At 42.0% G+C, this 18,796-nt stretch overlaps 1 protein-coding gene across 2 annotated transcripts in view; it reads left to right on the forward strand.

The window, feature by feature from the left end:
- LOC120046724 (polypeptide N-acetylgalactosaminyltransferase 18-like) overlaps window positions 1–18,796 on the forward strand; it is a 97,921-nt gene that overhangs the window by 59,778 nt on the left and 19,347 nt on the right. Inside the window, exons 4-9 of one of the 2 annotated variants that reach the window (XM_038992183.1) lie at window positions 1,701–1,884; window positions 4,243–4,440; window positions 4,917–5,031; window positions 12,436–12,621; window positions 14,911–15,048; window positions 17,104–17,199. In XM_038992183.1, the coding sequence (XP_038848111.1) occupies window positions 1,701–1,884; window positions 4,243–4,440; window positions 4,917–5,031; window positions 12,436–12,621; window positions 14,911–15,048; window positions 17,104–17,199 (917 nt within the window). The remainder of the gene's footprint in view (window positions 1–1,700; window positions 1,885–4,242; window positions 4,441–4,916; window positions 5,032–12,435; window positions 12,622–14,910; window positions 15,049–17,103; window positions 17,200–18,796) is intronic. The other variant, XM_038992191.1, reaches the window with a different exon arrangement.

The following is an 18,796-nucleotide window of genomic DNA, read 5'->3' on the forward strand; positions in this document are numbered from 1 at the left end:
CAAGTTCACATTATTAAAAACAGTATAGCCAAGGGTATTCTCTCAACCTCCAGAGAATCTGTCGTAGTGTGAAAAGGGTCAAAGTTGCCCCCACCACTCCTGCTAATTGGGCAACTTTTGCAACTTTTTTGTTGTTTGTATGAGTGATGGAAATGGTGTGTGCATATGACAAGGACTCAATGTATTTGGAAAGATGAGATTTTGAGGATTATAATAAATACTGCTTTGATGTCATACAAGCAATCCAAATGTGCACTTCACATTTCCATATCATAAAACTCATGTAAAATACAGTGGTTTGTGATCAGTTGCAAGATGAGCCTATGTTTGTTGTATTGTGAATACCTTTTTTTCCACAGACCACACATAGAATGGAGTCATGCACTTATGACTCCATTCTATGCGCACAAAAAATGACAATCTGCTTCTCTGAATTGCCTTGTGAAAGCCTAACAATGTAAGATCATGTTTTATAATTTAGCTAGTCATGCTGGCAATAGAACAAGCGTTCAAATTATGCCCACCCTAACTCAGCTTCTGATTTGTAATGGACCATTTTTGAATTGAGTAAACAACAGCAGTATTTGTGTGACGGCGGGGATGCAGGTCTGTGTTCCAAACAAAACAACTACAAGTATGCTTGCTCTAGTTCCTTAACGGCACATCTAGGAGAGCAATAAAAAGCACCTTATAGTTGAAGACTCTTCTTTGAGTCATAAAAGTGCATTGAAAAAGCTTAGGAACTGTGCAGACTTTGGAGAGGTGTGTGGCCATTTTGAGACACCAGATAGACCTCTTACTCAAACCCTTGTAATTATGTTGCATCTACCCCAAAGTTCCCATGAATATTCTTATCATATTACTGAATGTATCCAGAGTATTTACAGATTTTGTTACTAACAAATGCAGGCAAAAAGTACAGTAAATAAAATCAACAGTGTAATATTTGGATTGAGTCTTGTGTCAGGTGAACTGTTGTGTCCTCACCTTTAGTGACTAACACTAATTTCCCCATAATCTCCAAATTGTTCCCTTTTAATTGCTACCATGGTTATGCATACAGTATGCTTTCCATGTTTCTTCTGTAAGAAACATTTTAATTTAGCCCTATAGGCCAATACCCATGAGTGTAAGGGGTTAGAGAAACAGTCTTTGGTTGACCTCTATAGCAACACTTTACAAGCCGTGGCGCTATGCCACCATCTTTATTTAGGCCCATTCATTTCCATAAACCTACAGTTTGTTTGACTTGTTGGTTTGTCGAAAAGTTAAATACTGTATTGAGGCCAAAAGCACCCCAACTGTGCCCAATTCCTGCTCTTACTTTCACGCTTTTGATAGAATTGCGGTCTGATTCTTCAGGATTGCAATATCCCCTCATGTACAGCAAGCCCTATGGAACCCTACAACTGGAGGCAAGTTCTTTGGTCTACTGATCAAAGCAGTGGAGCATGACTGCTTTTGGCTGCCTCCCCCTACCCTTAAATACCCCAAGGTGGATAAGATGGAGTCTATTGAGTGTGGTGTAGGCTATGTATCATCCGTAGCCTTTCTTACTTCCTTCACCAGAGATTGAGGAAACTCAAGGTTTAACACATTATTGTGTGCATATGCATGTTTGCGTGTGTGTGTGTGTGTGTGTGCCTAATCATGTGTGTTTGCGTGCATTCATGCCTTGTGTCTGTGTGTCTCCTTTTTAGATGAGCTGAAGGAGAAGCTACAGGACTTTGTGTCTGAGACCAACAGCCAGCGTCCCGGCTTCATCAAGGTGGTGCGCCATGATAAGCAGGAGGGTCTGATCCGCTCCAGGGTGAGTGGGTGGAGGGCGGCCACCGCTCCGGTTGTGGCCCTGTTCGACGCCCACGTGGAGTTCAACATAGGCTGGTGAGTCACATGACATACACGCACATTACATTAACACACTTCCTTACACTGATTTGTGAAGCATATGGGTTCTCAGCTACAGCACTCTATGGCCATGCTCAAAGCCACATTTGATCGAAGACTTAAAAAAATAAATATATATATATATATAATATATATTTAACCAGGTAGGCCAGTTGAGAAAAAGTTCTCATTTACAACTGCGACCTGGCCAATACAAAGCAGTGCGACAAAAACAACAGAGTTACACATGGGATAAACAATCGTACAGTCAATAACACAATAGAAAAATCTGTATACAGTGTGTGCAAATGAAGTAAGGCAATAAATAGGCCAATAGTGGCGAAGTAATTACAATTTAGCAATTTACACTGGAGTGATATATGTGCAGATTAGGATGTGCAAGTAGATACTGGTGTGCAAAAGAGCAGAAGAACAAATATGGGGATGAGGTAGGTAGTTGGTTGGTTAGGCTATTTACAGATGGGCTGTGTACAGCTGCAGCGAATCGGTGAGCTGCTCTGACATCTGACGCGTAAAGTTAGTGAGGGAGATATGTCTCCAACTTCAGTGATATTTATTTTTTATTTATTTATTTTGCAATTCGTTCCAGTCATTGGCAGCAGAGAACTGTAAGGAAAGGCGGCAAAAGCAGGTATTTGGCTTTGGGGATGACCAGTGAAATATACCTGCTGGAGCGTGTGCTACGGTTGGGTGTTGCTATGGTGACCAGTGAGCTGAGATAAGGCAGAGCTTTACCTAGCAAAGACTTATAGACCAAACCCACTGACCTGGAGCCAGTGGGTTTGGCGACGAATATGTAACGAGGACCAGCCAACGACAGCATACAGGTCGCAGTGGTGGGTAGTATAAGGGGCTTTGGTGACAAAACGGATGGCACTGTGATAGACTGCATCCAATTTGCTGAGTAGAGTGTTGGAGGCTATTTTGTAAATGACATCGCCGAAGTCAAGGATCGGTAGGATAGTCAGTTTTATGAGGGTATGTTTGGCAGCATGTGTGAAAGAGGCTTTGTTGCGAAATAGGAAGCTGATTCTAGATTTAATTCTGGATTGGAGATGCTTAATGTGAGTCTGGAAGGAGAGTTTACAGTCTAGCCAGACACCTAGGTATTTATAGTTGTCCACACATTCTAAGTTGGAACCGTCCAGAGTAGTGATGCTAGTCGGGCAGGCGGGTGCGGGCAGCGATCGGTTGAAGAGCAGGCATTTCATTTGACTTTTGCCTCCTGAGGTATAGTTGCCAGTGTGGTGGCATGACATGTTGTCTATGATGACAGTGTGGCAGGAAGTGTGTGAGGCCTACTGTAGGCCCTACACATACTTCCCTGGGGTACAACGATCATTGCTCTGACAGAGTTCTCATACCGTCGAATTGTGGTCTCAACAGCCTGACCCAAATCTGTCAGGGCGGTTTGAACAGCATCCAAAATATTTCTGTTTTTAATCTGTGCTGATTTGGTATTAAACCTACATAGCACAAATAGCATCCCTCAGTAATGCTTTTACCTAGATGTGCGCTTGCTACAGGCTGATTCATTGTTTGTCTGAATACTTGGCAGGAGCGCCTACGCACATGGTTTGTTCAGAATACAATAGATTAATTTTCCAACTCAGCTTCTACAAACTAATCTTTTTTTTTAGTGTCACACACTAGATAGGTGCAGTGAAATTTGTTGTTTTACAGGGCCAGCCATAGTAGTACAACATCCCTGGAGCAAACTAGGGTTAAGTGCCTTGCTCAAGGGCACATCAACAGATTGTTCACTTTCTTGGCTCAGGTATTCGAACCAGCAACCTTTCGTTTACTGGTCCAATGCTCTAACCGCTAGGCTACCTGCCACCCTGTCTCTACTTGTAACTATCAGTGTGTGGCTAATCCAAGCCTTTACTGAGCATGATTGCACAACTATTGTATACTGTTTGCATTGTTTTTTGTGCTCATTTGGAGTAGTATGAATCATTTCTGTTTTCTCAGTGGCTTAATTTTTACATATACATTTTAGTCATTTAGCAGACGCTCTTATCCAGAGCGACTTATAATTAGTGCATTCATCTTAAGCTAGCTGGGTGAGACAACCACATATTACAGTCATCGCAAATACATTTTTCTCAATAAAGTAGTTATCAGCAAAGTCAGTGCTAGTAGGATAATACACATTTTTATATTTTTTGGACCCTTAGTTACAATGGACCCTGGATCTTTTTTAGGGGTTGTTACAGAAAGCTAATTGCGGAGTTTTTATTTATTGCACATGGTCCTCATTTACATGTGTAGGGTAGGTAATTGAGCTTCTCATGTACTAAAACTTAATTGCATTCTACTATGTGTTTGAAGGGCTGAGCCTGTTCTCATGAGAATTCAGGAGGACAGAACACGCATAATCTCGCCGTCGTTTGATAACATCAAATACGACACGTTTGAGATTGAAGAGTACCCACTGTCTGCTCAGGGCTTCGACTGGGAGCTGTGGTGCCGCTACCTCAACCCACCCAAGTCCTGGTGGCACCAGGCCAACAACAGTGCTCCAATTAGGTAGGTAGAAATATGGGGACTTATGAATATATTTTCTTTCAGCTCTTTTGTATGCAGGCAGAATGTGATGGTTGCGTTGTTTCATAACAGCTGTGTTTTCTGATTTACAAGGCAAATGTATACATATAGTATACATGCCAATTAAGTATCCAGGTGTATTAGAATATACTGTAAGTCATGGGAACACAATATTCTTTTGATTGATAGATCTATATATACATTTTATTTGGGGTAAAACCGTTTGTACAAATGAAAAAATACAGTATTTAAGTACAAGATACCGAGAGGATGACACATGAAAGCGTAAAAACACTTATTTCCTCTCAAAAACAGGATATAACACATTGAAATATACATTGATTGATTTAATTTGTTCATGCCTTCAAGTTATTATTTTTTTAGTTCAGCAAAGTATCCAGTAGGTTGACTAACACATGTAAATACATTTTGTATCTACTCCATGTGTGATGGTGTAGGAGCCCTTCTCTGATTGGCTGCTTCGTGGTGGACAGGCTGTACTTTGAGGAGATTGGCCTGCTTGACGAGGGGATGGAGGTGTATGGGGGCGAGAACGTGGAGCTGGGGGTCAGGGTGAGTAATAACGCCACATCCAGCAGGCACAGGGAATCGTTCATTTAGGTAATGGCTCTGATCCTGGAGAATTAACAGCGATAATAATCCACACTGTTTTTGGCAGCCCTACCTTTTAGAGTTTGGCCTCCCTCTACTTTTTATGTAAAGTGTCCTCTGGCTCAAAGCTTTGTGCGGTCTGTAATTAGAACACATTAACAATGTATAGTAAGAGGACTAGGAGGAGTTATATTTTTTAATGAGTTTGGGGTGGTATATCTATTTCAGTCTTTAAAGGCCCCCTTATTTCCTAGCAAAGAAAAATATGTCAGATTTAAATCAACACCTTTTATACACTTCAAAGAGTGCTTTGGGTTGTGCCAGTTATATTTATCTGTGTTAATCTTACGTCATATTTCCAGACTGTCGAGCATACCTCCAGTCAAGTATATTCCCTGTATGTGTGAGTGACGGTCCTTTCCCCTGCCTCAGCTCTGTCTCCGAGCCAGAGTCGGTGTGATCTCAGCAGTACAATGAGCAGATGGGCCAGAGGAGGCACGACTTCCCCAGGGAGGTCTAATAATAACCCTGCTATACTCACTGTACATATACCGCCACTAAAACAGCAATCAACTCCAACAATAACACCCAGAGACGGGACAAACAGTCTTCCTCCAGCTGTACTCTGTAGATTACAGGAGGGAGAGAGAGAGAGAGATGTGATGCCAAAGTGGGGAAATATCCATCCTCGGTAATGACAGAGATGTAATCATCAGTCACTCTTTAGGAAAGAGAAGGAGATTAGTCCCATAAGTCATTTTCCTCCAAAACATTACATGCTTTTAGGATTTGGGGCTTGATAATGGCCCCTCTGATTGCTTTCTGCTGAAAATGTTGGTAATTTTTATCACCTACATAATACATCAGTGTCCTGCATACTGCTATGTACAAACAGTTGATTAATAATTTCAGTTAACTCTACCTCTAAAAATAGAGACAAAGGAAATCTGTGCCTCCAGATGTGCTGCTTGAACCCCATGCTGTTTTAATGGCTGGGGTCTGTATCTGGACTGAGTCCTATAGGAAGTGACCCCTGGTCCTTGGATGGAGGGTTAATGTGGCGTAGCCTGCAGCCCTCGTCTGTGTCCTGGATGTGTGGACTGATGGGAGGCATTGGTCTGACAGAAGGTGATGCAGTGAATTGAGAGCTGCAGGACTGGAGCCCATATCAGCAAGCGCACTGAGCTCCAGCAGGGTCGGCCTGGTGCAGCATATTGGTCCTGCCTGCAGACCACCTGCTTGCACACACTCAGGCTGACAGCAGAACAGCGCTAAGGGACATTCACAGAGATACTCACACACAAGGCCAACACTGCTGCACAGCGCAGGGGACCTCTCTGGTCCAGGCTTGGGCGTAATCTGTAGGGGGATGTCCTGGGTGTATCAGGATGACAGCTGCACCATGTTCACATTCTGTCACTGGAAGAAAATATACAAGGATCATGAAATGTCATGTGAATTGCATTTACAATGAATGGTGTTCATTTATTTATTGTATGTGTCAGAGTTTTAACGTAATCGTCCCCTGTGCGCTGCTTTAGCTTGCAGAATGTGTTGCTAGGGAATGGAAATAGAGGAGCTAGAGGGCACAACATGTTTCTGTCCTTTCTGATGAAAAACCCAGCTGTAGACGGCGGCCAAATCTAAATTATATTTCTGAAAGATAATCCCTCAAATTTAATTTCGTAATTAAACACAAAGCAGAAATGTACTTTGTTGTGCTAGATGGTGAGAATTAGGGTTTAATATTTTCCCGGTATTTTACAAATGTTCAGTCCTGAGCATAAATCAATTTTCACCCGGGTAACCTGGAGTTTCCCGCCAAAACCGGGAGTGTCATTCAAAAGCATTCTAAAGTAAATAAATTGGCCTATGTCTGGATTTGATTAGAAATTTGAACGAAAATTCAAGCCTGAGCCATTAAATACATTTTATGAGCCCTACATTAAAGACATTTAATGAGCACATGCCCAAAAAAGGCCAAATGATTGTGCCGTTCAGTTTCTTTGCAATTTCTCACATGGAATAGCCATCATTTCTCAGAACAAGAATAGACTGACGAGTTTCAGAAGAAAGGTCTTTGTTTCTGGCCATTTTGAGCCTGTAATCAAACCCACAAATGCTGATGCTCCAGATACTCAACTCGTCTAAAGAAGGCCCGTTTTATTGCTTCTTTAATCAGAACAACAGTTTTCAGCTGCGCTAACATAATTGCAAAAGGGTTTTCTAATGATCGATTAGCCTTTTAAAATGATAAACTTGGATAAGCTAACACAACGTGCCATTGGAACACGGGAGTGATGGTTGCTGATAATGGGCCTCTGTATGTCTATCTAGATATTCCATAAAAAAATCCGCTGTTTCCAGCTACAGTAGTCATTTACAACCATAACAATATCTACACTGTATTTCTGATCAATTTTATGTTATTTTAATGGACAACAAATGTGCTTTTCTTTCAAAAACAAGGACATTTCTAAGTGACCCCAAACTTTTGAACGGTAATGTAAGCTACTGCACATTTACTCACGACAGAAAACATAAAAGCCCATATATGTAGCTAGCTATATGCTCTCTTGAGTAAATAAATGAAACTAGCTCCAGTAGGCTAATCCTTTTGATTGCGAACTGTATTACTGTATTGTATTATACTGTAGACTATTATACTGACCTTGTTCAAACCATGAAAAGCAAGGAGAGAACATCCAATTCTGGTGCAGCACATGCGGCCTACAAAGTTACAAGTATAGGCTAAATAATTTTGAAATATAATAGGGCCTATTTTTCAAATTACTAGGCTGGCACATATATACCTTCCATAATATTTCCCCTTAATGTTATTAGTCTACCTCCTCTTTCTCTCTATTTTTGCTTCATTCCTTCCTCGCTTTTAACAGTTAAATGAAATAAGTTTTGTTGTCCATCATTCTATTGACAGAATTAGATGCAGAAGGCTTTCACTTCTCTTCACGAAGATTGAATGATTGAGTCTGAATAAATAACTGCTATAACCTACCGCCATATCGCGTTCACTCTTCTGGGTGCTATATTTAACATTCAGCAAACAAGAGCTTCTGTCCCTCTTTGAATAGTCTGTTGGTATAAGAAAAGCTAATCCAGCAAAATATTCTAGTCTAGATTTTCCTGCATGGAACTCCAAGAGCTAAGGAGCGTTTTTTAAGGAGAGACCAGCGAGCACAGGTACGTGTGTATTGCGCAAGAGACGGACGCTATAAGTTAGAAGCTTATTATGCATAACCCATCATTAATTAGCTAAATATAAGGCTAATACTGCATTGAATGTATTACCTGAAGATGTAGGCTATGACATCTTCGGAAAGTATTCAGACCCCTTGACATTTTCCACGTTTTGTTAGGTTACAGCTTTATTCTAAAATAGTTTTTTTTTAAATCCTCATCAATCTACACACAATACTCCATAATGACAAAGCAAAAATAGATTTTTAGAAATGTTTGGTAATTTAAAAAAAATTCAGCTGAATATCACATTTACATAAGTATTCAGACGCTTTACTCAGTACTTCGTTGAAGCACCTCGGCAGCGTTTACAGCCTCGAGTCTTTTTGGGTATGACGCTACAAGCTTGGCACACCTGTATTTGGGGAGTTTCTCCTATTCTTCTCTGCAGATCCTTTCAAGCTCTGTCAGGTTGGATGGGGAGTGTTACTGCACAGCTATTTTCAGGTCTCTTCAGAGATGTTCAAGTCTGGGCTCTGGCTGGGCCAATCAAGGACATTCAGAGACTTGTCCTGAAGCCACTCCTGTGTTGTCTTGGCTGTGTGCTTAGGGTCGTTGTCCTGTTGGAAGCTGAACCTTCGCTCTGGAGCAGGTTTTCATCAAGGATCTCTCTGTACTTTGACTCCATTCATCTTTCCCTTGATCCTGACTAGTCTCCCAGTCCCTGCCGCTGAAAAACATCCCCACGGCATAATGCTACCACCACCATGCTTCACCGTAGGGATGGTGCCAAGTTTCCTCCAGATGTGACACTTGGTATTCAGGCCAAAGAGTTTAATCTTGGTTTCATCAGACCAGAGAATCTTGTTTCTCATGGTCTGAGATTCTTTAGGTCCCTTTTGGCAAACTCCAAGCGGGCTGTCATGTGGCTTCCGTCTGGCCATTCTTCCATAAAGACCTGATTGGTGGAGTGCTGCGGAGATGGTTGTCCTTTTCGAAGGTTCTCCCAACTCCACAGAGATATTCTGGAGCTCTGTCAGAGTGACCATCGGGTTCTTGGTCCCCTCCCTGACCAAGGCCCTTCTCCCCCAATTGCTCTGTTTGGCCAGGTGGCCAGCTCTAGGAAGAGTCTTGGTGGTTCCAAACTTCTTCCATTTAAAAAGGATGGAGGCCACTGTGTTCTTGGGGACTTTCAATGCTGCAGACATTTTTTGGTGCCTTTCCCAGATCTGTGCCTCGACACAATCCTGTCTCGGAGCTTTACGGACAACTCCTTCGACCTCATGCCTTGGTTTTTCAACTAGGGGACCTTATACAGACAGGTGTGTGCCTTTCCAAATCATGTCCAATCAATTGAATTTACCACAGGTGGACTCCAATCAAGTTGTAGAAACATCTCAAGGATGATCAATGGAAACAGGATGCACATGAGCTCAATTTCAAGTCTCATAGCAAAGGGTCTGAATACTTATGTAAATTAGGTATTTATGATGTTTTTATTATTACTTTGCAAAAAAAATCTAAAAACCTGTTTTCACTGTCGTTATTATTGTGTGTAGATTAATGAGGAAAACATGTGTTTAATCAATTTTAGAATAAGGTTGTCTTAAACAAAATGTGTAAATAGTCAAAGGGTCTGAATACTTTCCAAATGCACTGTGGATATATATATATATAACAGAATTAGCTACTGTATTTTGGAGGAGATTTGAAGCCAGGTGAAGATGTGTAAATTAGACGTGCATTCAGTCTTTATATTGCTGTAGCATAGACTATGCGGCAGCAAATGTAGGCCTTCCTGTCATAAGAAAAAAAGTTATGATGAAATGATAGGTCTACACGCATTGTGAGATGCGCTGTCTGAGTGTTGACTTACCATGCAGAGGCCGTAGAGAAACCAGGTTTAGACATTGCATATAATTTAACTGTTCCATTTCATGCTGTTCACATGAATTATTTATTATAATTCACCGGTAACCGGGTTCCCGCCATTCAACCCTATTGAGAATGTATGGCTTTGCATACATATTCTTTAACAACACCTGCACATTTAGGTAAATCAACACATACTGCACAGAATGAATATTAATGTAGCCTATGTGTCACACAGAAGTAATTTACTGAACATCAGGTAAAAAAAAAAAAGTTACGCTCCATAGGCTTTGAGACTGTTTTACTATATTAGTTATTGTAGGCAGGAAATATTCCATAGATTCCAAAGGCACTTATACACTGTATGCTGTGAACTGCTCCGTTCAACATCCTATTCATAATGTTGACGCAATAAGCCAATGGCTGGAAAACTGTCATAACACATCCTCTGTGTATACACAGCTCCTGTAACATGAAATGCAGTCATGACATGTAGGAGAGAGAATGAGTGGGTTGTGAAATGGTTTTCCTGAAGAAGGTTCACTGAGGTCATGTGTCTGTAATCTGTCTGTCTGAGGTCATCTGTCTGTATCTGGTGTGTCCAAACTCTGCACAATGCCATAAGAGATGAGAAGATCAGAGAATGATGATGAGAGCAGTTTGATGTTCTTGAGGACCTTTACTGCACCTCTCCAATCAGAGTGATGAAGATTTCTGTCTGTTCTGTCTGTAGTGTATTAACACCAGTTCACTCAGGTCAGGGGAAAAGATCGACATACATGCACGTGACTTTTTCACAGATTCCTGTTTTGCACCTTCAGTTTGTTTAGTAGAATCTCCAGATGGGGCAATGGGACTGTGGGTATTGACATTGCCAGTTTGTTAGTTTGCCATGGAGAAATGAGCACAGCAAACAGAGGCGAGGAGGTGACTCTGGTAAGCAAGACTGAACGCCTCTGTGAGAGAAAGAGACAGAGTGCCTCATCTTTGGAAGTAGATCACAGCACAGCAGTCACAGACATCATCAATTACATTACTTGCGTCATTGAGCTGTATCACTCCTATAACACTGTAGTCTGACTGTTGTGGTCTGTAACTGTGTGTTGTTCTGTGTGCACTTGTTTCTCTTTCTGGGTCTGTCTGTGTGTGTGTGTATGTATGTGTGTGTGTATGTATGTGTGTATGTATGTATGTATGTATGTATGTATGTATGTATGTATGTATGTATGTATGTGTCCTGTTTTGTATCCCCTGATAGACGACTTAGAGATTTCTGTGGCTGTCCCTGAGTGCTATAAGTAGACAGAGGAAGTTAAACTCCTTGCAGACAGCGGGTGCCGATCTACTCTCCATGCCAGTTCATGCAGTGCTGTGGGCAGCAATGTAGGAAATGATAACATTATGGAATGAGCATTACCTTTCCAGAAAATCTGTCAGAACTCTGGAACTACATCAGAGCTTTGAAGTACATTTTTGCACATAGGACCTGATAAGATGAGATGTGGACTGAATGTCAGTGTGCAGGAATTCTCAGGATGGAATGCTAGCCCGTTGAAGCCCGGTTAGATGTCGGTTAGTGCTGTGCCGTGGAGGGAGTCGAGAGGAGACGAGAGGCTATGAGCTCTTCAGGGCCAGAGCAGAGAGATAAAAGCAGGCAAAGCACAGATACACAGAGCCACAGGGGACAAAGAGCAGTCAGTTTTATCACAACAGTGAATCACAGCATTATACTACGTCTAAGAAAGAACAGGAGATAAGGCCATATTGTAGGAATGTTGTTACTGACATACAGAATTCTCCCTCTCCCTTTTTCTCATTCGCACACACTCTCTCTCGCTCGCTTCCTCTTCCCCTCTCTCTCTCGCTCTTGCTGTCTCTCTCTCGCACTCCTAGCAGCCATTAATCATGACATTAAGCATAAGGCACTGGGACTCCAAATGTCATCCCATATCAGCAATTAAAACTGTTAGACCACTAAGTCAGACACAGCATGTCAGATGTCAGTGAAGCCATGGTGCTCCGTTTTGATGAGGCTTCTGGCAACCTCAGTACTGTGAGGTGTTATCTGGACCAAGGATTCTCCAGGTTCTCCTCTTCCTGGCTGCATTTGACAGGCTTTTTGGATCAAGTAGAGAGGTGGAGCTCATGTAGCCCTGTCAGCCTCAGAGTAAGAGGCTTCTGATCTGAGTCTTTCTACTGGAGCACCCTCTGGAGCTCTAGATCTGCCCTGGGTCTTTTCCTGCCTGGCAACATAATTAACCAAGTTTTGCTCTGTCTTTTTATGTGTAATACCAGGTGTGGCAGTGTGGGGGCAGTGTGGAAGTCCTGCCCTGTGCCCGTATCGCCCATATAGAGCGTGCCCACAAGCCCTACACTGAGGACCTGACGTCTCACGTGAGACGGAACGCCCTGAGGGTTGCGGAGGTCTGGATGGACGAGTTTAAGAGCCATGTCTATATGGCCTGGAACATCCCTCAGGAGGTGAGAGTTTGTCAGCTGCTAACTGGACCAGGTCTACTGAACCATGTCTAATAGAGGGTGGGCAAGTGGCCAGGGTGGGAATATTGTCTCGCTAGTGGGGATTTGTAAATAAAGAGTGATGTATAGTGTAATACGTTAGTGTACAGGTTTAGGATATTAATTTGATCACCCTGTTGCAGGAGAACGTTCCTACAATGCAGGACATTTGAAACTTGTAGAGTATTTGAGGTTTAAAAAGGCTTCTGAAGTTTGTAAATTCCACTTTGAAATGTCAGACTTAATTTTCCCTTATGAAAAATGTGTCAACCAATACCTTGACTTTGTTGTCCTTAAGCCATTTTGCCACAATTTTGGAAGTATGCTTGGGGTCCTTGTCCATTTGAAAGACCCATTTGCGACCAAGCTTTAACTTCCTGACTGATGTCTTGAGATGTTGCTTCATGATATCCACATAATTTCCCTGCCTCATGATGCCATCTATTTTGTGAAGTGCACCAGTCCGTCCTGCAGCAAAGCACCTCCACAACATGATGCTGCCCCCCCCTTGCTTCATGGTTGGGATGGTGTTCTTCGGCTTGCAAGCCTCCCCCTTTTTCCTCCAACAATGGTCATTATGGCCAAACAGTTCTATTTGTGTTTCATCAGACCAAAGGACATTTCTCCAAAAAGTATGATCTTTGTCTCCATGTGCAGTTGCAAACCGTAGTCTGGCTTTTTTTATGGCAGTTTTAGAGCAGTGGCTTCTTCCTTGCTGAGTGGCCTTTCAGGTTATATCGATATAGGACTCGTTTTACTGTGGATATAGATACTTTTGTACCCGTTTCCTCCAGCATCTTCACAAGGTCCTTTGCTGCTGTTCTGGGATTGATTTGCACGTTTCGCACCAAAATACGTTCATCTCTAGGAGACAGAACACGTCTCCTTCCTGAGCGGTATGACTGCTGTGTGGTCCCATGGTGTTTGTACTTGCGTACTATTGTTTGTACAGATGAACGTGGTACCTTCAGGCATTTGGAAATTGCTCCCAAGGATGAACCAGACTTGTGGAGGTCTACAATTTTCTTTCTGAGGTCTTGGCTGATTTCTTTTGATTTTCCCATGATGTCAAGAAAAGAGGCACTGAGTTTGAAGGTAGGCCTTGAAATACATCCACAGGTACACCTCCAATTGACTCAAATTATGTCAATTGACTCAAATGATGTCAATTAGCCTATCAGAATATTCTAAAGCCATGACTTCATTTTCTGGAATTTTCCAAGCTGTTTAAAGGCACAGTCAACTTAGTGTATGTAAACTTCTGACCCACTGGAATTGTGATACAGGGAATTATAAGTGAAATAATCTGTCTGTAAACAATTGTTGGAAAAATTACTTAGATGTCCTAACTGACTTGCCAAAACTATAGTTTGTTAACAAGACAATTGTGGAGTGGTTGAAAAACAAGTTTTAATGACTACCATCTAGGTGTATGTAGACTTCCAATTTCAACTGTGTGTGTATATATATTTGTATATATGTTTTATATATGTAGATGTTGTAATACATTAGCAGGAATGCCTGGTGTTTCTTTGAACAAAGGCTGAGTTGATTAGATGCTTAATAGTTTTCCTGTTTGCACTCAATACTCAGAATTATGTAAAAACTCCTTTCAAATAGATGAGCATCAGCAGGCAAATCTCTAAATTGATATCGATACACTGAGTTCTGCTATTCTACTCAACAAGCTTGGAGGGAAATTTGGCCTCAGGATTAGCCTCGTGAATTTATTATGTCCAAACGTATTAGAAACCTATTCCATTTCAAGTCAGAGCTGTTGCTGTTTTGTCTATTAGACTCTCGTTAGTCTGTTTATTGTATCTCAGAAGGATGCAAGTTGCTTCAATTGCAGTTGATGTTGGATCTATCAGGTCTGCTTCAGCTTTTAAGTTTGTCAGCGAGGCAGCAATTAAGATAATTGGGGTAGAGTGGACAGGAGCGGCAGCTTGCTGCAGAAGGAAGGCTGGGCCAGAGCGTGGCTGTTGCAGCGTGAGGACTCAGAGGAAATGGCAGATGATGTTAAATGATGTCAGTCACTTAGTCCTGCGGTTCTTTATACAAGGAACATGAAAGGCTCGCAGGAGTTATGTCACATTGCCTCTCTGAAATCAGGGAAACTGGGAATCTGATTCCTTTTTCCACCTAAGAGCTTGGCACATATACCCTTTTCTATGCATGATATCTTTATGCATTTGTATCTTTACAAGATACAAACTGTTTATCTCTGTGTTGTGTGTGTGTGTGTGTGTGTAGGACTCAGGAATAGACATTGGAGATATCTCTGAGAGGAAGGCCCTTAGGAAGAGGCTCCAGTGTAAGACTTTTCGGTGGTACCTGGTCAACATCTACCCAGAGATGAGGATGTACACAGACACCATTGCGTATGGAGTGGTAAGCAACATGCCCTCAGCATTTCCATTTTTTGCAATGTCAAGTAAAGCCTCCACAGAATAAACCATGCGGTCCATGCCTGAACAAATAATCATAATCCATTGAGTTACGGTTTGGATGACTGCAGTTAGGAATACTTTCATTTCACAGAGAGATGCATTTCTGCGGCAGCTTGGCTCTAAAACACGTGGACATGCCTACCATAGCCTCAGTCTTTGTGTGCACTGCCAGGGTTGGCACGCTTAAGCTTGGGCAATGTGGGCATGATGTGGAAAAGGTGCAGGAACTCAGACTCCGGGAGAAGACAGAAGACTTGCTGGAGATTATACAGTACACAAACCTGCCCATGTGCTAAAGCTTTATTTTTCCAGTCTACTCAGAGGAATCTGTCCATTGTGTATGCACATTGAGTAGAGTCTATTGTTTTCACACACATACAGTAAGAGACAAACCATTGTATAGTATGCACATACACTGAGTATACAAAACATTAAGAACACCTGCTCTTTCCATGACATAGACTGACCAGGTGAATCCAGGCGAAAGCTATGATCCCTTATTGATGTCACTTGTTAAATCCACTTCAATCAGTGCAGATGAACAGGATGAGACAGGTAAAAGAAGGATTTTGAAGCCTTGAGATGGATTTTGTATGCATGCCATTCAGAGGATGAATGGGCAAGACAAAATATTTAAGTGCCTTTGAACGGGGTATGGTAGTAGGTGCCAGGTTCACCGGTTTGTGTCAAGAACTGCAACGCTGCTGGATTTTTGACACTCAATAGTTTCCTGTGTGTATCAAGAATGTTCCACCACCCAAAGGTTATACCATTGAGTATGCACATATTGTTGTGCAGTGGTGGGGCTGGTGAGCAGAGCTTGGTTTATGTCACCTCCTCTCACAGAGATCTGCCTGTGTGGCCAAATGGAATTCTCAGCAATGCTAGACAAATGTTTCTGAATTTGTATTCGGGCCATGAGGGCACGCTGGCAGTATTTATATTAGCAATTCATGTTCAACACAAACAGCTTTATTTCTGTGTGGCCACAGTGCATCAGTGCAATATGCCTGAATCTACAGTGACACACCCAAAAAGCAGTCTCATTGGAGTACGGTCTTCATTTCATGGTTGGTTTCTTTCTTTGTATTTCCATATTATTATGAAAGGTAGTAAGATGCAGAGAGGAAAATAGGTCAGCCTTATTAAAATTAATTCAAGTAGTAAGTGGGTTCAAAAATAGAATGTCCTCATTACTCTGCATTTGCTAGGTGCATTTTATGAACTTGTCAATCATATTTGTCAGAGAATTCATTATCTAGAATGCAGACTTTGTTCAGCACAGCATTTGAGGTCAAATGTCATGCTACACCCCACACTGACAAGCAGCCCCAGGTTTTATTCACTCATGCATGAACCTTGCACGTTATAGTTTTTTCATTTCATGGAACCTGAGTGAAATGGTTAGATGTTGTCTGTCAGACTTTATTCCATCATGTTCAGTCCCTGAAGAGTATCCCAGGTGCTGCCTGGCGTTTTAATGATCAGCTGACAGAATGAGACATATCCTGTGCCAGTGGGGAGTTGACAGGCACAGTCTCTGGCTGTGTCCTTGTAATGTCATATCCGTACCTAATCCTGTCCTCACGGAGAGCGAGGCAAACACATCTTAATCCGCCCAGCCACCAATCCCTGTCTCCAGAGTACCTCCCCTCTCCTCACACAAACCTGTTGACTAGATCTGTAAAATAAATACTGCTATATATTGAAATAACTGTGCAAACACAAGGCTTCATGTTTGGATTACAAGTCCCATTTATGTTCTATGTCATGTTGTTCTGCAAAGAACAGAAAAGTGTTCCCTCCATGTGTTGTTTTGAAGTTATACTGGAAACCTGCTTTCTGGTTTGATTGAATAGGGAGCTGTGATAGCAGGAATATTTGAATCATTTCAAGGTCTCATCGATTCTCTGTCACACAGCTAACCTCTCCCTGAACTAGCCGATTGAGTGACATATCAAATTATGACTCCCTTTGTGATCATTTCCTCCCTCAGCTGAAGAACTCTCTGAAGAGTGACCTGTGTCTGGACCAGGGGCCGGACACCGACAACGTCCCCATCCTGTACCTCTGTCATGGGATGACACCTCAGGTTAGATCCCTCTCGAGCCCTCTTCAGCCCACGTCACTACATCATCATTTCTGTCTCTGTGTCAAATCTTCCACATGTGTATAGCCCACCTTTTCTTATCCCTCCTTTTGACCCTTTCTTATCTTGCATAAGGCTTATCAGTGAAATTCAGTCCATGACTCTGCTACAGTACAGTTGGTCCCTTTAAAGAGCTATTATTGTATGAAACATGTGTCTGGTCTCTTGTATGGCTTAGTAATGGCAGCACCCATCATGATCTACCAGCTGACCAGCAGGACTCCACTTATCATTCACCACACTGCCAAGGGTCCCCATCCACCATGGGCTTGATCTGTGAACTTCATCCTAAGCTGCATTTGTCTTGTATTGACAGAATGCGAAGTGGAATCCATTTGTAGATAGTTTCTACTTCAAAAGTGGCAAGTCTGCAGGAAGTAGTAAATTTACAGGAAGCTTCCTCAGAGATTAGACAAAACGTGTGTGTGTGTGAGAGATACATGCATACATACATATACTTTCCCGGTCTCCAGACAGGCATTAGCAGTTAATTCCAGGAAGCCACTACAGTGCTGTTGCGATGGAGAGCATCCCCTGACACTGTTTCTATCTGGGTCAGGCTGGCAGAATGATTCAGCACAACTGCTGTCTCTGCACTATCAGCCTCACCTTCTCTAACAATTGCCATAATGTTTTTAAAACTGAGATACCATGGACTATGTAAATGTTAAAACAAAAATTGAAACTCAAATAACTTTCCACAACGGCTACCTAGTTGTATATTTTTCTGCCATAAATATGCACAGCAGTCATTTCTTATTAGAGCTTTGGTTCTATTGTTTCTGAATAGACTTCTCAAGTTTGCAGAAGGTGAGATTTTAGCCCTGGGCTTAGGGAGATTTTAGCCCCAGGGTGAGTGTTTATACTTGCACATTCTAAAGTGGGCTAGCACCAACCTTAGCCCAGGCCAACTGTAGCTGGCCCTGTTCCGGAGCAGGGTTAGCATCGACCTTTCGGGGCTAGCCCCAGAAAACACAGTGCCAAAATAGCCAGTGTGAAACAGGGTCAAGAACAACGCCTGGAATGCTCACTGTCTAATCACAAACGCTGCACTGTCACTTAATTTACATATTCTTGTGATGATGCCTCTAATGCATTCTGCACATCATTTAGTAAATTCATACTATTTCAACCTTCCATCTGAGGGAAAAAATAAATAAATACTTGGTTGCTATGCCTAAAAAAATGGTTGCTATGCAGGCTGGCTAATGCCTTCTCACTTAGCCAACTAAAGCTACAAACTCTACAGGTGGAAGGGCAGCATAAGCTTAATTGTCTTCGCCTTTTTATAGGTTTTGTATTGACATTTAATTTGATATATCCATGATAATAATATTGTTGCATAATTTGGCCTGGATCAGAAAAGTTATATTGATTTTTGTTCATGCACAGCATTCTCTGTGTAGACTTACAGGGGCAAGATCGAATTTCAAAATTAAAACATTGTTTCCGAGGTTAGACTGGCAGACAGCAAGGTTTATACAAACCATCACTGTTGGAAATCAAATGATAGACTAGAAGCAAGAGGAAATCATGTGCT

Source organism: Salvelinus namaycush, chromosome 1 (genome assembly GCF_016432855.1).
Source record: "Salvelinus namaycush isolate Seneca chromosome 1, SaNama_1.0, whole genome shotgun sequence".
Classification (NCBI taxonomy): Eukaryota; Metazoa; Chordata; class Actinopteri; order Salmoniformes; family Salmonidae; genus Salvelinus; species Salvelinus namaycush.